The sequence below is a fragment of the Cyphomyrmex costatus genome, unplaced genomic scaffold (assembly GCF_001594065.2).
Source record: "Cyphomyrmex costatus isolate MS0001 unplaced genomic scaffold, Ccosl1.0 scaffold182, whole genome shotgun sequence".
NCBI classification, from domain to species: domain Eukaryota; kingdom Metazoa; phylum Arthropoda; class Insecta; order Hymenoptera; family Formicidae; genus Cyphomyrmex; species Cyphomyrmex costatus.
In genome coordinates this window covers 1,409,454-1,428,541 of record NW_017275847.1, presented here as the reverse complement: position 1 = coordinate 1,428,541, position 19,088 = coordinate 1,409,454, and the positions used below count along the sequence as shown (strand labels likewise).

The following is a 19,088-nucleotide window of genomic DNA, read 5'->3' as shown; positions in this document are numbered from 1 at the left end:
ACGGCGATGACTCGTAAATCCTTTGCTGGTTCCTTTGAAGACATTATGTTTGGAAGTATTATTCATATCATTTCGTGTTTTAAGGAAATTTTGAGATTTTTTAAGTAACGCAACTTATTCACCTTTATCATAATAAATAACTATAAATAATTTTCTTTTCATTGATATACAAATATATTATTAGCATTGTCCAAAAAGAACAAAAAGTTATTATGAGATCACAATAGTAGTAAATAAATCCTAAATGACTATTTCTCAATTATTTATATTTCAATTAAATGTGAATAAAAATTTTAACGTTATCGTGACTTGTCATTGTACCTACTCTTAGGTGATTGCAATTTTAAACATAATTCATACATGAATAATTGAAATATTTATTTTCGGAACATGAAACATCGCTTCCACATATCTAGGGATCAATAAACAAAGTGATACGACTTATTTAAAATAAAAAATTTAAGAATAATATTAAATCCTTTTAGCTCGATATAAACCATTAATTTATTTAATTTACTTTGCAAAAAAAATAAGCGAAATTTATTAATTTAAATTTTGATGTTGAAGATATACCTATTAAAGAAATTATCCTAATATGAAGGAAATCTATAAAAAATCCGAAATAAATCGGTAGTCTAATAACTCAGGACGCTTGCACGTAATGTGAAGTCTAATCTATATCGATCGATCGCAGCATCGCAAGTGTTATTAAAATTGATGCATCAGATTGGCTGACACAAGTATATAACCTGAGACACCTGTATACGAAACGACCAATATATTGTATTATATTAGGTCTTAGATATCCGAGTCTCAACTGAGATATTTTTCCACAATAAAAAAATTTATTTACATATTTTTAGCACATTAAGACTTCTTTAACAGATGTCTCATAGACATTAAAATTTAATTGTAATTTCATTTCAAAATTCGCAATGAATTATTTCAGCTAAAAATTCAGTTTCTATCGTTATGGCTGTTCCTATTTCTCATTGATTATGTTCTCCCATATACAGTTAATAATGAGATTTTTATTGTATAAAATAAATTTCAATAATTTATTTAAAAAATAAAATAAGAACAACGTATTTTAAATAAAATTTTCAAATGCAAAATAGCTCTTCATGGTTTTGTTTATTTGAATGTACATTAAATATTTTCGCATATTTAATTATAACTGAATCATACATATAACAATAATATAGAAAAATACAATTACTCATAATATATAGAAACGTGAACAGATCTTCCGAGTTTAGAAGAAATAAAATAGATTTAAATTAAATTAAATATACAGAAATAAATTAAAATTAGAAATAGATCAAATTATATAAAAAGTTATTTAAAATAATATCCTAATAAACGAGAATGGATTTAAATGGAGATTAAAATAGTTTCAAATTTTCAAAAATATGTATTGTTGAATGTTAAAATTAATGCTTTTCAATCCAAATGTATTTTTATTTATTTATACAAGTTGAATGAAGCACATTTCTATGTCTTTCAATCTAAAAAAGATATTAATTAGCCTTCTTGTATCTTGTATACTTCTCAGTTAAAAATTTTTAATAAGAAATGCAGCTGTTGAATCCATTTGAATCCAGTTAAATTCAATTAGATTCAGTTGAGACTACCTAAATCCAATTGAATACAATTAAATAATAAAAAAAATAAAACATAAAAATAGCTTTTATTTAAAATATGTTGCATTTGGATGTATAATATTTTTAATTATTTATTGGATAAATATTATAAGTAATTATTTTATTTTATATTATTTTAAAAATACATATTTTTTAAAATGTTATTTTACATACAACCGTCTCTTGCATAGAGTTGTCCTTTTCTTTCCCATACTCTTCTCCATTTCTCTCACTCTATCACTGTCTCTTTTTTTTTTTCTTTATCTTTTTCTCTTGCACTTAAACGGAAATGCTTTAAATTACAAAGATGCAGAAGTCAATGTTTTATAACTCGACATACACTGCCAAAAGTTTAAGTTCACAAATAAAATTTACAGATATTCCAACAAATAAATACTACATTAAACTTTGATTCATGCCATACTCAAAGCATAAAGAGTAGCTATTTTGACAAAGGTATTTAATATTCATTAAAATTTGTTTTGTAAATAATATGTTATATAGAATATCAAATATTAAATATTTTTTTATTTTATTATAAAAAATAGCGTGTAAAATAATACAAATATTTTATAATCTATAAATTTGGTTTTCTTTTATATAAAGAATATAATTTTTAGTTAATTAACGCGGTCTTAAACTTTTAGCCGGCAGTGTAGCAGAAACCATAATATAAAGGTAAGATAATAACAACTTGATGCAACATATTATAAGAGTTTATATAAAGAGTGGTGTGTCAATAAACCGTTCAGTTCTTTGTCATCTGCAACTCAAAGGTAGTGATATTACGAATATCAAAGCAGGTATAAAATAACAACATAAGTAAACAAAGTAAAAAGTATTTTTTATATGTATACGTAATTATGTAATTACTCGCCTTCATAATTAAAGTAAAAATATATTCCTATATAAGATTCGTTTAGTAGTTTTATAAATATGTTTTACAAATAGAATATAAAATTTTTTTATTACTGTTATTGCTTTTTGTTCAGAAGGTAATCTAATTTCAAAAAATTACATTTAACTTTAATATAAATCATGCTTTTAAAGTCAATATTTATTTTTTCTGTTAATTTAATCTTAACGTAACCGTAATTAAGTTAGTTTTTTGATCACGCAATTTTTAATAATAATAAATTAATTTTATAGTTTAATAATTTTAACATAACTTAAGTAAAAAAAATTAACTTATACTCATTCGTGCATAAAATATATACGGCGTTTTCCTAAATTACATAGAAAAATAATAAAAATTATGGAAAGTAAAGAAGCAATTGAATCATGGAATGAGATTGATTCCGGTGAGGCGATCGTTATTTCTGGTATTGCTGGCAGATTTCCTCATTCAGATAACATGAATCGATTACGAGAAAATTTATTCAATAAAACTGATCTTGTAAGAGCAGACCATAATCGATGGAAAATAGGTGATTAATTTATATTTATGTTTCTACATTACGTTTTTATATTTATACTGGATTGATTGATATTAAATATACCATGCCTTCTATCTTAAAAGTAATTATATAATAATATTTATTTATTCACACACACAACACACATGAAGTGTATTTTAAATTATTTACATAAAAAATTAAACACGGAATATTACAATTTTACGTGAATATGTTTAGCTATGGAGCATGCAGAATTCCCAAAGCGTATGGGAATTGTCAATAATGTAGAAAAATTTGATGCGCAATTTTTTGGATTATCTTTTGAGCAAGCGCACACACTGACAGTTGAAGCGAGATTGTTACTGGAACATTCTTTTGAAGCAATTATCGATGCGGGGATCAATCCAAAGCAATTACAAGGAAAAAATACTGCTGTAATTATAGGGTCATCTTACATTGAATCTCAAGTAACATTATTTGAAAATACTCAGGTAAGAAAGATTCCTTACCCGTACATACACACACAACACGCGCGCGCGCGTCTAGACGCACGCTCAATATATATCAACACACATTGTGTTATATTATATATGTGTATATAATATATGTCATTACATAAAAATGATAAAATAAAATTACTGATTTAATCGTTCACCTGCGAGAATTATGAAACAGTAAATTTTCTGCAATTAGAGTAACGGAATGAATATTCTCGGATCTCATAAATCTATAATGGCTAATATGATTTCACACTACTTCGATCTGAAAGGACCATCTCATACCGTTGATACAGCATGCAGTTCCAGCCTTTATGCTATGGCTGTTGCTTATAATTATATCATGTCAGGCAAATGCGAAGATGCCATAGTTGGAACTGCACAATTATGTTTTCATCCCCTTGTAAACCTGCAATTTGCTCGACTTGGTATTTTTTTATTAGATATTAACTATTATATTTTTATTAATCCTTATTAGTCTAATAATACAGTATGCATGAAATTTAGTTTTTATCTAAAAAGAGAAAACAAATAAACTACAACAGACTATGTAATTTTAACAAAACGTTTCCGATAAATATTGATCTCAAAACAGAATATGATCACAAATGAAAACGTTAATTTTTTTTAATAAACGTAAATTAATAGGATACTATAAAGATGCATGCTATAAATTTTGTATGCTTCAGGTGTTTTGTCACCTGATGGTTATTGCAGACCCTTCGATAGCGCTGCTAACGGTTATGCGCGTAGCGAAACGGTGGGAATGCTATACCTTCAAAAAGCGAAAAATGCTAAGAGGATTTATGCCATGTGTCCGTACATTAAATTAAACTGTGATGGCTACAAACAAGAAGGAATAACATATCCTTCATCACAAATGCAATATACCTTATTAAAGGAATTTTACGAAGAGTGCAAAATACCGTTGTCTCATTTGGATTATGTCGAAGCACATGGTACCGCTACCATAGCTGGCGATCCTCCAGAAATTGACGCTATCTATAATGTTATGTGTAAAAATAGAGATACTCCATTAATGATCGGCTCCGTAAAATCCAATCTTGGTCATGCTGAACCTGCGAGTGGGTTTGATCAGATTGCTAAGGTAAAATAAGTGGATTCTGGATTTATGTCTATAAAATTTACTTTTTCATTAAATTTTATGCATAGTTACGTACATATACATACGTGCATATAGAGCGTCTGATAATTACTGACACAATGATCATATGCAGACAGAACGGACGGTTTAATAAATTTGTGATTCTTTCCTTTATTGTGTGTGTGTCATTTTATTAATATTTGTTTTATTTTTCATCTCAGTCTCCTTTTAAAAAGTCAACTATTTATTGAACTGCCCAAGTATATAATTATGATTATTCAATACACATTTTATAAATTAGTTCAAATTCACACTTTAAACTTATTATAATTATTGAAGGTAATAATAGCATTTGAAACTGGATTTGTTCCACCAAACATCAATTACACAATGCCAAGGAAAGATATAGATGCTTTGATTAATGGCAGTGTTCGTGTGGTCCTAGAACTAATGCCGCTTCAAAATGGTTACATAGCAATCAATAATTTCGGTTTTGGAGGATCCAATGCTCACATGTTACTAAAGTGGAATGATAAACAGAAACTGAATAATGGAGCACCAAATGATGACTTACCTAGGCTTGTCGTATTATCTGGACGTACTGAAGGATCAGTGAAACTGTTTTTGAATGACGTTAGTATAAATTTCTCGGTAAATATATACGGAAGACAGGGGAACAAAAATTCAAACAGAAAAAGATACATTAAAATATAAGATATTTGTTTTCAATTTTTTTATATAATTAAGGGATAATGTATATTTTAAGATTTATTGAGCATTTTTCATAAATATTGATTTGTTTTTTTAAATAAAAATCGATAAAGAAAATTTTAGAAATGATACCCTATGCTCGGAATACCATGGGTCAGACACATATATGTATCCTTAGACTACCTTTTATATATTCTAACCATTTTTATCGTGTTTTCTGAAAGAATATAAAAAAGTTTGTGTTGCTCAATTTTATCACGAAAACTTAATCTAATCTAAACCGATGAGAACTTATCCAGACAAATTTGTGTAGTTTATACATAACCATATGTATTTATAAAGGTATTTATTTAATTACATATTTTTACCATAAAGACACGCGTAAAATACAATTACATAATTTTTTAACGCACATACGGTTCTGCAGCTACGCAAATGGTTCTAAATGGCCTGTTAGTGTATGATACATGGTGCCCCAGCAAGAGATAACAATCACATGATACCAATTGCACCAACCTAAACATTCATTTCCCTAAATAATTAATGATACATGATAGCCCCCGTGACTCGTGGAACGGGGTTTCCCATACTTTAAGTTGTACCGCGTACCAATTTGAATCCTTTAAATATATTGAAAGAAAGATTGCGCTGAGAGATTTTCCGCAAAAATAAATTAGGGAACGGCATTGGTTTAAGAGATATAATAAATTAGAGTTTTATAATATATATAAGATCATGCATGGTATATGACTTTCCACGCGAAAAGAGATCCACTACACTTCCTCCTCTGCCTAGCGGCGCCAGTTATCCCAATGAAGCGAAATCCACCCTCCAACTTCTCTAAGAAAAAAAAACAAAATGTATTAAAAAAAAGCAATGGGAGTCAACTCAGTTATTAATGCAATTATCAAATATTTATTTAAAAAAATACTTCACAATGTTATATTTAAAGATAAAATGCGCAAGTGTGTTTAATTTTGTCAATTCTTCAAACGTTTCGACTTAACTTTTAGTCATCTTCAGTGAATTATCTAATGATAATAACAAACCTGGATGTACAGTATCAGCGTTTCAAGTGGTGTGTGAATTTTCTAATAAAGTTGCCTGACTACTAAAATCAGAAACGCAGTATTTCGCAATCAAATAATTAAGTTGTACATATATACATAATAAAGTTAAATAAATTTAATGAAATTGAATATAAACTTAGGGAGATAAAAATCTTATTCCCTTGTTGTCTAACATACGACTGTCTCTCTCAGAAAACTAAGATATTAAATATAAATTGTATTTGATAAACCCTCATATGATTTTTTCCGGCAGACATATTTCTCCTTACTCAGAGTTACTCTTTATAAAAAACAGAGAAATAATTAAAATAAGTAAATAAAGAACAAAGATTAAGCTCTCTTGAGATATAAAGGTAATAAATATTAAACAGATAATTGAGAACCTTATAATATGCGATAAATAGTGCGATTATATTTTAAAAATAACATTTCCATATATCGATTGAATGATTAGGTTCACTTCGAGCCATCTTCAACAGTGTTACATACATCAGGGAAACAACTATGACTGGTTAACTTTTTTACGAATAACGAAAGACAGTCAAAGCTTGTTTAAGGGCAATCAGTGTCATGACTTTGACAACATACGACAAGACAAAGGTCATTAGGGAAAGAAGAGGTTTCCCAAATTAACAAATTATTAGAGAAATTTTTTTTTAATTTATTACATCTCCTAAATCTAAACAAATGCCATCTTCCGTTTAACTCTTGTGCAGAATCACTCAGGACAGTTTCCCCTACAACTTATTTAAGAAACATTTAAATCAGTAAGACGAAACGTAAAGTATAATATACATTTACGGATTTTTCAAAAACATTTCGGTATTATTTTCAGCAATTATAGATACTATGTTTCAATAAAAATAAAATTTATTGTAACAGATTGCTAACCATCCAATAGATGTAGAATATATTGGCTTATTACATCAAATCCATGCAGACAATATAAATAATCATCCATGGAGAGGATACATTATACTGAATACCTCTCAAGAAGATTTAATACAGGAAATAGAAAATTATGAGGGCGTGAAAAGGCCTGTATGGTTTATATTTTCAGCCTTAGACTCTCAATGGCCAGGAATGGGTACATAATCAATATTTCATATCTCAATAATAATACACGAGTAATTTAAATTACAAAAAATGATACAATTTAAAATATATCTTCCTAACAGGTCGAAACTTATTACAGTTTCACGTCTTCGCAAAAGCAATAAGAAAATGTGACAATGTTTTAAAACCGTATGGTATAAGTGTCTTAGACATTTTGACAAAAGACGAAGAAAACATACGTAAAAATGCGATAAACGCTTTTCTTGGAATCGTTGCTATTCAGGTAAAGAATTTATTATTCTTCATAATTATAGGTAAGTATCAATAATACTTTATGTATGTAGGACACACGATAAGTATACGTATTCCTTCTTTTTTATGTTCGACTACATTACAACCAAAATACTAGATGTATCATCACCTTTGGTTACCTGATTCATCATATCTTATTGAAAAAAAAACTAATAATAAACTTTTTAAATATAACGTTTAAATTAAAGTTATTTGTATTCATTTACAGATTGGTTTAGTAGATCTCCTAAATTCTTTAGAAATTATTCCGGATTACATGATTAGTCATTCCGGCGGTGAACTTGGTTGCGCGTACGCAGATAAATGCCTCACCATTGAACAAACTATTTTATCAGCATATTTTATCGGTACAATATGTGCCGAAAAAACAATAATTCATAGTTCGATGGCGATTGTCAACATAGACTACGAATATCTCAAAAATAAATGTCCAGCAGATATTGAAATAGTGAGCCACAATAACGAGAACAGCTGCGTCGTGTGTGGACCAAAAGAATCCATAGAAGAATTTATGAAAAAATTACAGGTAGAATTTGAAATGACTCGTATAAGTTAGTGCATAAAAAATGCTTCAGTTTTTTTTTCAAAACACAGAAAAATTAAATCGTGACACAATTCGCTGCAAATTCATGTGTTGCATCTTTTCGTAATCAGGTCAACAATATTTACGTGAAGGAGATCAACTGCAACATACCGTTTCACAGTTCGTACGTCGCATCCGCGGAAAGACAGCTTTTGCTTAGTTTGCATAAAATAATACCACACCCCAAAAAACGAAGCTCAAAATGGATCAGCACCTCCATACCTCGAAACGAATGGTTTACTTCATCATCAAAGCTATCATCGGCGGTCTATCATACGCGAAGTATATTAAACACAGTTCTGTTTCAACAAACAACGGATCTCATTCCATATAACGCTGTGGTTATCCAAATCGCACCAGACGATGTTCTGCACTACGTTTTGAGTGGATCCTTACATCCAAACGTGAAAAGTCTTGTATTAACTCGACGCACCGAAAAAAATATTGATTTTTTTTTACAAGGAATAGGAAGGCTTTATAATTGTGGTTTACAACCGCAAATTGCCAAATTATACCCACCGGTGCAATTTCCAGTTAGCCGAGGGACTCCTATGATTTCTCCGTCAATTAGGTAAATATTATGATCATAATCGTAACTTAGATGACGTGTATATGTATAAGAAAAATATTAATATGTAAATAATATATACAGGTTATTTACATATTAATACGTTTCTCTTATATAAGAGAACAATTGTTGGCGCACAGATTAGAAAAACTATATATATCAGTATATATATATGTACACATATACAAGTATATATGTATAATTCAATATAATTATTAAATTATTATATAACTGTACAATAACAAATAATATATTGATCTATTTTGTACATTATCATGACTCAGATGGGATCATTTTGAAAATTGGATTGTACCGAGTCAAGGACAAGAGTTTATTGAATCCAAAGGAAGATATGTCAAAGTTTCGCTCGAGGACGAAGACTATGAATATATGAGCGGTCATGTAATCGATGGAAGAAATTTGTTACCCGCGACAGGTTATTTGGGACTAGTTTGGAAAACATTTGGCATGATGAAAGGATTGATGTACACAACAATACCGATAGTTTTTTGTGATGTAAAATTTATTCGTGCTACCCATTTGTCGAAAAATGATGATGTAGAACTATATATTTCAATACAGACAGGTATTATACAAGAAAAGTGGTTTTAATTATAATCGATATTTTCTTTAAAATTTCACAACAGCAGATTGGTAAGTATGCATTTTAGGTGACACTTCACCAACTTCTATGTGTCTTAAATATGTTGTAGGGGAGAGTTCAGCTGAATGATTCCTTGTAAAAATTAAATTGGAGATGGCACTGGTTTGAGAAGATATAGTAAAGTAAAGGTCTATAATATGTAGAAGATAACATGGACGTAAGAGATATACTACGAATAGTAAAATTTGTGTACGTCGTACTAAAATAACGTAAACAAATGCAGAAAGTTACAGATATTACATAAACGGTCGACGTAATTTTCGAAGTTTGGTAACAGCGTTCAATATGCAACTATAAAAGCTTCTAAGTCTTGTAAATTCGAAAATCAAAAGTTTAACATTGGTTTATATTATTCTACGCGTAGCAAGAGCATGATTACCAGGTCTCCAGATTTCTACTGGAGTCTCCAGTTTTCGCGACCAATCTTCAATTCTTTATCTGACGAAAAGAATCTCCAGTTTTTCATTCACATGGGATATTCATTAATTCCACTATCTAGTGATTGTGATTGTGTTAACACTATATGTAGGTTATTTTCCTTGGAACCCTCTTTATAGAAACAATCGACCGCCTCTAGGTAAATTATGAAATCTCCAGTACACGGATTTTCGGGCTTCAGCCGAGTGCAAAGTTCAAAAACTAGCAACCGTCAACAGGAGTCACCCCTCACCAACTAATTGGTTATGTTAGATTTTTTTTTTCAGTAGTTGAGCCACTCCATAGGATGAGGGAGGAGGCGGAACGTATTGTATTTATACATACACATTAATGCGAAGACGCGAAGCGAGGGTCATCCATCCTTCATACAAGATTTCATACACAGAAAATGACGAAGTTTTGAAAAAGACGTTTACATAAATATATCTCAAAAGTTATGAAAACCACTGATTAATTTATAAAGAAAAGTTGATCAATACCTTCACCTCTATATCCAGTTTAAAGTTATCGAAGAGGTGTCTCCTAATATAAAGGTTTACCAACGTTAATTTATTATATATCCTAAACCAATGCCGTCGCCCACGTAATTCTTCCGGGTAGTCACACAGAATACTCTCCTCTACAATATATCTAGAGGATATTGAAAACGGTGAAGTGTCATCTGAAATGCATATTCACTCAGCAGATCCATTGTACCTGACATTATTGTATAAATATATATTATAGTACAATTATTTACAACAAAAATGAAACAAAATGTCGGAATCCGACGGATTAGAGATTGCTGATTTCGATTAATGTAGCACAATGACAAAAACGCATTGTAGTCAAATATATATAATATTACAGATGGAAAGTTTGAAATAACCGAAGGAGATAGCGTCGTTGTCACGGGTACAGTGTACGAAACATTGAATCCAGAACAGGAAATGATTGCGATAAATCCATTATCAGGGGACAGTGATGAAGATGAAGTCATGACATTAAGAGATATATATAAGGAGTTGAAATTACGAGGATATCAGTATAAAGGCTTATTCCGTGGACTAAAAAGTGCCTCGATTTCGGGAACCCAAGGTCATATCGCATGGAAAAATAATTGGGAAACATTTATGGATGCAATGTTACAGATGCTAATTATCGGATATGATACAAGGGATTTGTGTGTTCCAACGGGTATTCAAAAATTAGTAATCAACCCAGTGCTTCACGCTTCGAAGCTGCGAAGTAACAAAGATAATTCAGAAGTTACAACAAATATGGATAAATGTAATTGATCCTCCTTTACTAAATTCTTCGTTCAGTTAATAATGTTGTTTAAAAGACATGCAAACATGATATAAAGCGTATCATTTTACTTGTCGCATTACAGTATTACAGGTACGAATATGCAAAGAGACTGACACGATAAAAGCTGGCGGAGTACAGATTCGAGGCCTTAAAGCTACTCAGATCTCTCGACGGAAATCAGCACAAGATGCTGTTATCGAGGAAAATACGTTTGTAGCACATTGTGATCGCGCTAAGATTCCTTTGAAGGAAGCAATTCGAATATCAGCTCAACTCGTACTGGAAGATCATCAAATTATTAAAGTGCAAGTCGCTGAACTAGTGGAAGAAGTCGATGATGTTGAATTAGAGTGTCTTTCATCTTCGTTGCTTTTAGAGGCATTTGGTGATATACCACTTATACAAGTGAATATCGCACTATTAACGTCATCAAATCGTTTCAAGCAAGAAGATTTACCACAAAATTTTGCAATCAAAGATCTTAAAAAACCAGCTTTGGATGAAAAAGCTTTAATTGTTGCTGGATTCAACCTATTGACCAAACAACACGAATTGTTAGAGAGACTGTTACCATTTTTGAGAGACAGTGGTTACGTGCTGACGCGTGAGAAATGCGACATAACTGATTGTCAAAAATATATACAGCAATACGAATTAAACCTTATTCTCGAAAAACGCACTGATACAGAACTAATTTTGCTTCTGAAAAAAAAAGTATTCATAAGAGATAGAATAGTTGTTCACATAAGTAACGATAATTTTAATTGGCTGGAGAATCTAAAGACGCTCGTGAGCGACGAGAACAAACTTAATAGAAACAATAGAATTATAATTGTTGGAGAGAAAAATTTTGAGTGCGGTTTATTGGGTTTTCTTAATTGCTTGAAAAAAGAGCCAGGTGGAGAACTCGTTAGGGGTGTGTTCGTTCAAGATGAAGATGCCCCTAAATTCTCTCTTCAAGACCCTTTCTATCTAGAGCAACTACAAAAAGACATGACCATTAATGTCTTGCGATCTAAAAAAAATTGGGGATCGTACAGACACATAAAATTGCCACCAGTGGAAGTGCAACCTGTACGAACAGCTCATGTCTGCCAAACGGTAAATACAAACTTTAACAAAATATATCGGATAGTATAATATTACTATAATATTATGTACTTAGTGTTTAAATACATGATTCTGTTTTTTGGACGATCAATTATTATCACGAAAATTATTTTTTAAATTCTTTCTTATATTTATTAATATCACAATACAAATTTTGTTTCTTCATAGGTTCGTGGTGATTTAAATACATTTTGTTGGATAGAGAATAATATATTAGGCATGTCTCGATGTGAAGACTTGGTGCACGTGATTTACTCATCCCTGAATTTTAAAGACGTAATGCTCGCCACTGGTAAATTAACAATGCAAGAGACTATTTCACAAGGACGTTTATTTCAGTATCTTCCACTAGGAATGGAGTATGTGGGTTTCGATGCTTACGGACAACGTGTAATGGGAATCCGTGATACTGAGTAAGTAATCTAAGAAATTAATATGCTGTTATGTCACAGAGTGGGCAGTAAATAAAGGTTACTTTTTTAGTTGCATAGCAAACGTTGTTGAAAAGGATGAATGTCTTTTTTGGAAAGTACCCGATGAGTGGACATTCGAAGAAGCAGTAACGGTCCCATGCGTTTACACCACAATTTATTTCGCCTTATACTATTACGGAAAAATGAAAAAAGGTGATAAAGTACTTATACATTCTGGTACTGGAGGCATTGGACAAGCAGCTATTCATGTCGCTCTTAAAGAGGGATGTGACGTGTTTACTACCGTCGGCACAAGTGACAAACGAAACTTTATTAAGAAAATATTTCCGATCATTCCGGATGAACATATTGGAAATTCACGAGATACAAGTTTTGAACAAATGATTATGCGACAAACGAAAGGTCGCGGCGTCGATATCGTGCTAAATTCATTAGCGGAAGAAAAGTTGATCGCCTCTGTTCGATGTCTAGCTCAAAACGGTCGATTCTTAGAACTTGGCAAATTCGATATTGTTTCTAATAATCCTCTAAGCATGTCTGCATTTCAGAAAGGTATCAGTTTTCATGGGGTTAGATTAGAGAATGTTATGAAAAAAAAAAATGCTTGCGAAACGAAGCATTTATTGTTTTCAATGGTACAACATGGTTTAGAAAGTAAAACAGTTAAACCAATTCAAGCAATAATTTTTCCAAAAACTGATATTGAAGGAGCTTTTAGGTATATGGCTAGCGGAAAACATACAGGAAAGGTAGGTTTGTGCTAACTAAAAGTTGCAGAGGGATATATTTATTAATAATAGTATAAACCTTCCACATATATAAAATACATATCTCGTATATGATTATTTTTATAGATAATTATAAATATCCATGAAAAGGGTGAATCTTTCGATAAGCACATTCTCGCATATCGTCGTTATTATTGTATGAAAGATAGGAGTTATATCATACTAGGAGGTCTGGGCGGATTTGGTTTAGAATTAACCGATTGGCTTATATTTCGTGGTGCCAGAAATGTCATTCTGATTTCAAGAAGTGGAATAAAAAACGGTTATCAACGCATGAAAATTCGATTATGGAAGTCTTATGGCGTAAACGTTCTGATCGTCAAAAATATCGATGTTGCTGACCTTAAAGGTTGCGAATATCTCTTACGGACTGCGGAAGGAGAAGCTCCGGTGGATGCTATATTCAATCTTGGTGTGGTACTGAAGGATGGCGTCCTCAAAACCCAAACCGCAGAAACATTTGCAGAGTCTTTCCAATCGAAAGCTCGAGCAACGCAAATGCTAGACATACTTTCTAGGAAAATCTGTCTTAAACTGCGGCATTTTGTAGTTTTCTCTTCCGTTTCTTGCGGCAGAGGTAATGCTGGACAGACTAATTATGGCATGGCCAACTCCATCATGGAGAGAATTTGTGAGAAGAGGGCAGAAGAAGGATTACCTGGATTGGCGATTCAGTGGGGAGCTGTGGGTGATGTGGGACTCGTAGCTGACATGCAGGAAGATGATAAGGAACTAATTATCGGTGGCACGCTACAACAAAAAATATCTTGCTGTCTCGATGAGCTTGATAAGTTTCTACTTCAAAGTCGACCAATTGTGAGCAGCATGGTTGTAGCGGAAAAAAAAATTGGATGTCACGGTAGTCTTGTCGAAACTGTTGCGAATATTTTGAGTGAGTAAGCTTCTATTTGCTAATTTAATTTACAAGAAAAAACTTATACTACAGATCATAATGGTTTTATATTTTAAATTGTAGACATAAGTGATATAAAAGTTGTAAGTCCAAACTCATCTCTGGCTGAACTTGGAATGGACTCCATGATGGCCGTAGAAATCAAACAAACTCTGGAACGAGAATTTGATATATTTGTCACAGCGCAAGAAATACGAAATCTCACTTTCGCAAAACTCATTAAAATGTCCGCTACAAGCGTTGGTGATGATGATATAGATGAAGAAAGGAAATTGGATATTGAAAAGTCATACGTTATTAAACTTTTAGTTGGTATTACAGTAAAGGATGAGGATTTTATCTCTGAAACAAATTTTTCGACTATTACACAGAGTACTATGACTGAAGTATTTCTTATACCGGGTATTGATGGATGTGGCACTGTATTTAAAACCATAGTACCATATATAAAATTTTCAACATCCGTATTGAATTATAACACAAACGACATCGATTCTACAAACGTGATATTAGAAACGACTAATCATCTTACAAATGTATGCAATCGTATTAGTAATTTTATTTTATGTTGACAAAGAATTGTTTCTATTGTTTTTGAAAGATATAATTTTCATCCAATACTTTTTATGTTTTTACAGCATATACTTTCAGTGCTGACAGATGGAAAAGATTTTGTAATAGTAGGGTATTCTTTCGGATCTCTTATCGCAATTGAAGTAACGAGAAGATTGGAAGCATTGAATTTTAAAGGTCGACTTGTTCTCATTGATGGTGCTCCTGAGCCTTTACGAACTTTACTCAAACCATTTGAATCAGATTTTGATGATGTAAATTTTCAAATTGATATCTTAACTAATATTATGGAATTATATTCAGCAGGAAGTTCCGAAAAGGTATACGTGCAATTTTCATTTTGAACTTATATTAAGACCAATTTACGGGTTATTTATATTACATTTTAGTTTTTATTATATGGATCAGTTTCAATTTCTTCGTTCTGTTTCACGGTCTTATACATTAAAAAAGAAAATGTAATTTTCGTAGATTGTGATGGAATTAAAAAAATGTGAGACCTGGGATGAAAGACTAAATATTGCCGCTAAACAATTTTCCATTATATACACATACCTGTCACAGGCGAATATAAAGACTCTGTGTACAACGATTTACAAACATTTATCCTCTCTCCGAGAATATGATCCTTCTACTTTGTTGCCTATTAAGTGTCCCATAATGTTGTTGAAATGTACATCCCCGTTCAATATTCCAACAATCGAAGAAGATTATGGTTTGCACAAGGTATTTCTCTCTCTCTCTCTCTCTCTCTCTCTCTCTCTCTCTCTCTCTCTCTTTCTCTTTTAAATTATTTCTACCGAATAAATAAGATTTAACATAACTTCTTATTAATGATGTGTGTAATTATTTAAGGTAACTCACAATGTGGTAAAAGTACATTACGTTGAAGGTGATCATATGACAGTCTTGAAGAATGAAAAAGTGGCGGCTGCAATTAACGGAGAACCTCCATTTACAATTTAATATGTATTAATATTGAAATCATATTCTGATGAGAAAATTTTGCTAAAATTATTCCATGTTTTAGATCATTTCAGGAAAATTGCTGAAAATTTGCCGAAATTTCACTAAAAATGAATTTTTTAGCTAGTATATTAAAATATTGCTAAAAATTGAATTAAAATTTCTCTTAAATTTTGCTGAAATTTCTTTGAACTTTTGTTAAAATTATTTTATACGTTTTTCAGCTAAAAGTTGCTGAAATTAACCTGAATGTTTTTTAAATAATGAAATTTTACTGATAAGTGTTCCAAAATGTGAATTTATTTCAATGAAATTTTTCCATCAAGGTATCAAAATTTGATAAACAAAATGCAATCATCACAAAAAATATTGAGCAATCATCTTTATCAGCCCAATATATAAAAAGTACAATTTTAATCAGGTTAATATTTTAGTGTTATAGATCGATTATTGTAAGTTCAAGCTGTATATCTGTGAGATTTTCTACATATATTTTAATAAGGCACAATCAATATTAGCCTACAACCATCACTTTAATAAGTGATACAGCCAATACTATTCTAGTTATATAAATTGCATGCACAAACTGAACTTACGTTCAGGAACATCACCGGAATATCCCATGCATTTGATGAAATAATATAATACATTATAATAAAGACATAAAATAAATAAAAATCAATGAAATTTATAATTACTTTTTCATTTTTCTACTTTTTTGAAAAACTAAATTTTGCAATATATATATATATTAATATATATATATAGCACTATGAGCTTTATAAAAAGTTCTACTCATTTAAGTATAAAAGTAACACGTGCAAAACGAACAAAAAGTTTTTATGAAATTAAAATAGCAGCAAATAATTCCGAAATAAATGTTATATAATTGCTTTTCTATCATTTACAATTCAATTAAATGTAAATAGAAATTTTGACGTTATCGTGACCTGTCATTCCACTCACTTAGGTGACAGTAACAGTATACATTATTCATTATGAATAATTGAAATTCTTATTTCCGGAACACGTAACATTGCTTTCACATATTCAAGGGTCAATAAACTATCTGATATATATGACTTATTTAATATAACAAATATAAAATAAACGTTCTCACTTTTATTAAGATTTTATCTTATTTACTCAATTATTATTGAGATATAAAAGTCCTTGTTCTAATATTAAGAAGTTTTTTATTTATGAATCTTACAACATTTTTTTGTTAAGTCGCTGTCTCCTAAAATGAAACATATACAGCATTAATCTACCAATTCCATTCTGAATCTACCAATTCAGAAGTGGCTTTTATTTGGGAGGAAGTTGACTGATTACATCCATTGTGTTGCTTATCTCGCTGAAGAAAATTCAAAATGGAGTCGAAACGTACAATTTATTTAAATTTATTTTTATAATAAAGAAGAAGTCATAGTGCTTACGCTATAATTATAGAGTTTTTTATTCTCAAATGCCCTAATTCCACATTTTAATTTTCGAGAGTATTAATTTTATAGTTTTATTGTTATAAAATAAATTCCATGAACTGATTTAAAATATAAAATTAAAAAAACGTATTTTTAATAAAGATTTCAAACACAAAATAATTTTTCTAATATTTTATTTATTTGAATATACATTAAGTAATTTCGCATATTTAGTTATATCTGAATTATATATCAATAATGTAAAAAACAAAGAAATATAATTAAGAACACACAATATACAAAATAAATCTTCGAGTTAAAAAAAAATTAATTAATAACTAAGAATATCGAAGCACAAATAAGACAATCGCAAATTCGCGAGTTGTCGTGGACATAGGCACTGAAAAGCGCATTACACATTATTACTGTCAACAACTGTATAATTTTTGTTTATGGTCTTAATAAAAGAACTAAAATAAAAAACTACGCTCAATAAAAATTAATCTGTAGTAAAAACTTATTTAAAAAAAATATTTATTTAGAATTGAATACTTTCTTTCTGCTTTTTATATAAAATAGAGAACATAAGAAATAGATCATATAATAAAAGACTATTTAAAATAATGTAAATATTAAATAATTATTTTATGTTATTTTATTAAAAAAATATATACATTTTAAATAATGTTACTTTTCAATACAAACATATCCTTGCACATACCTATCTTTGAGTTCTTTTCCTTTCCATCTCTCTCTTAATTCTTCTCATTCTGTCACTTTGTCTTTCTTTTTATCTTTTTCTCCCTCATTTAAACGGAAATGCTTTAAATTACAAAGTTGTAGAAGCTAAAGTTTTATTATTCGACATACACTGCCAAAAGTTTAAGTCCATATACAAAATTTAAAGATGTTGCAGCAAAATATATACTTCTTAATACTTCAATTCATGTCATACTCAAATTTTTTCTCAAATAAATTTAAAAGTAAATTGACATTACATTTGGTACAGTAAAATAATTAACACAACTTTGTTAAATTTCAAGAAAATAGATCACATGGTTATGAACCTTTTTTCCAAAAATGTATTGTCTATCTTAAAAGATAAATAGGAAGCCATTTTTTTCATTCAAAACAAATGAAATAAACATAATAGATTGATTATCTAGAGTAGTAAGACAAACTGATTACATAAGAGCAGCTATTTTGACAAAGGTAATACTTTAAAATTTTTCTTGTAAACAATATATTATATGAAATATCAAACATTATATGTTATTTTTTATTTCATTATAAGACAATAGGTAAAATAATAAAATTATATTATAATCAATAATTTGACTTTCTTTTATATATAGAAAATACGTTTTTAATTAATTAACGCGGTCTTAAACTTTTAGCCGGCAGTGTAACCGAAACCATGATGTAATGCTAAGATGATAACTTGAAATAGATTGTAAGAGTTTATATAAATAGTTGTCCGTCATAAAAAAGTTCAGTTCTTTATCATCTGCAACTCAAACGATACTATAGTGATATTGTGAATTTC

At 30.1% G+C, this 19,088-nt stretch overlaps 1 protein-coding gene across 1 annotated transcript; it reads left to right on the top strand.

Annotated features, from left to right (window-relative positions):
- Positions 1-2,898: 2,898 nt before the first annotated feature.
- LOC108772284 (fatty acid synthase) lies at positions 2,899-16,118 on the top strand. Its single transcript, XM_018537791.1, has 19 exons — positions 2,899-3,070; positions 3,278-3,531; positions 3,734-3,965; positions 4,227-4,645; positions 4,982-5,275; positions 7,306-7,510; positions 7,602-7,762; positions 8,000-8,317; positions 8,446-8,945; positions 9,227-9,528; positions 10,894-11,313; positions 11,417-12,435; positions 12,613-12,857; positions 12,928-13,627; positions 13,733-14,558; positions 14,643-15,115; positions 15,218-15,472; positions 15,624-15,878; positions 16,008-16,118. Exons 1-19 carry the CDS (start codon positions 2,899-2,901, stop codon positions 16,116-16,118), a joined length of 7,161 nt encoding a protein of 2,386 aa, XP_018393293.1.
- The last annotated feature ends 2,970 nt before the right edge of the window (positions 16,119-19,088 follow it).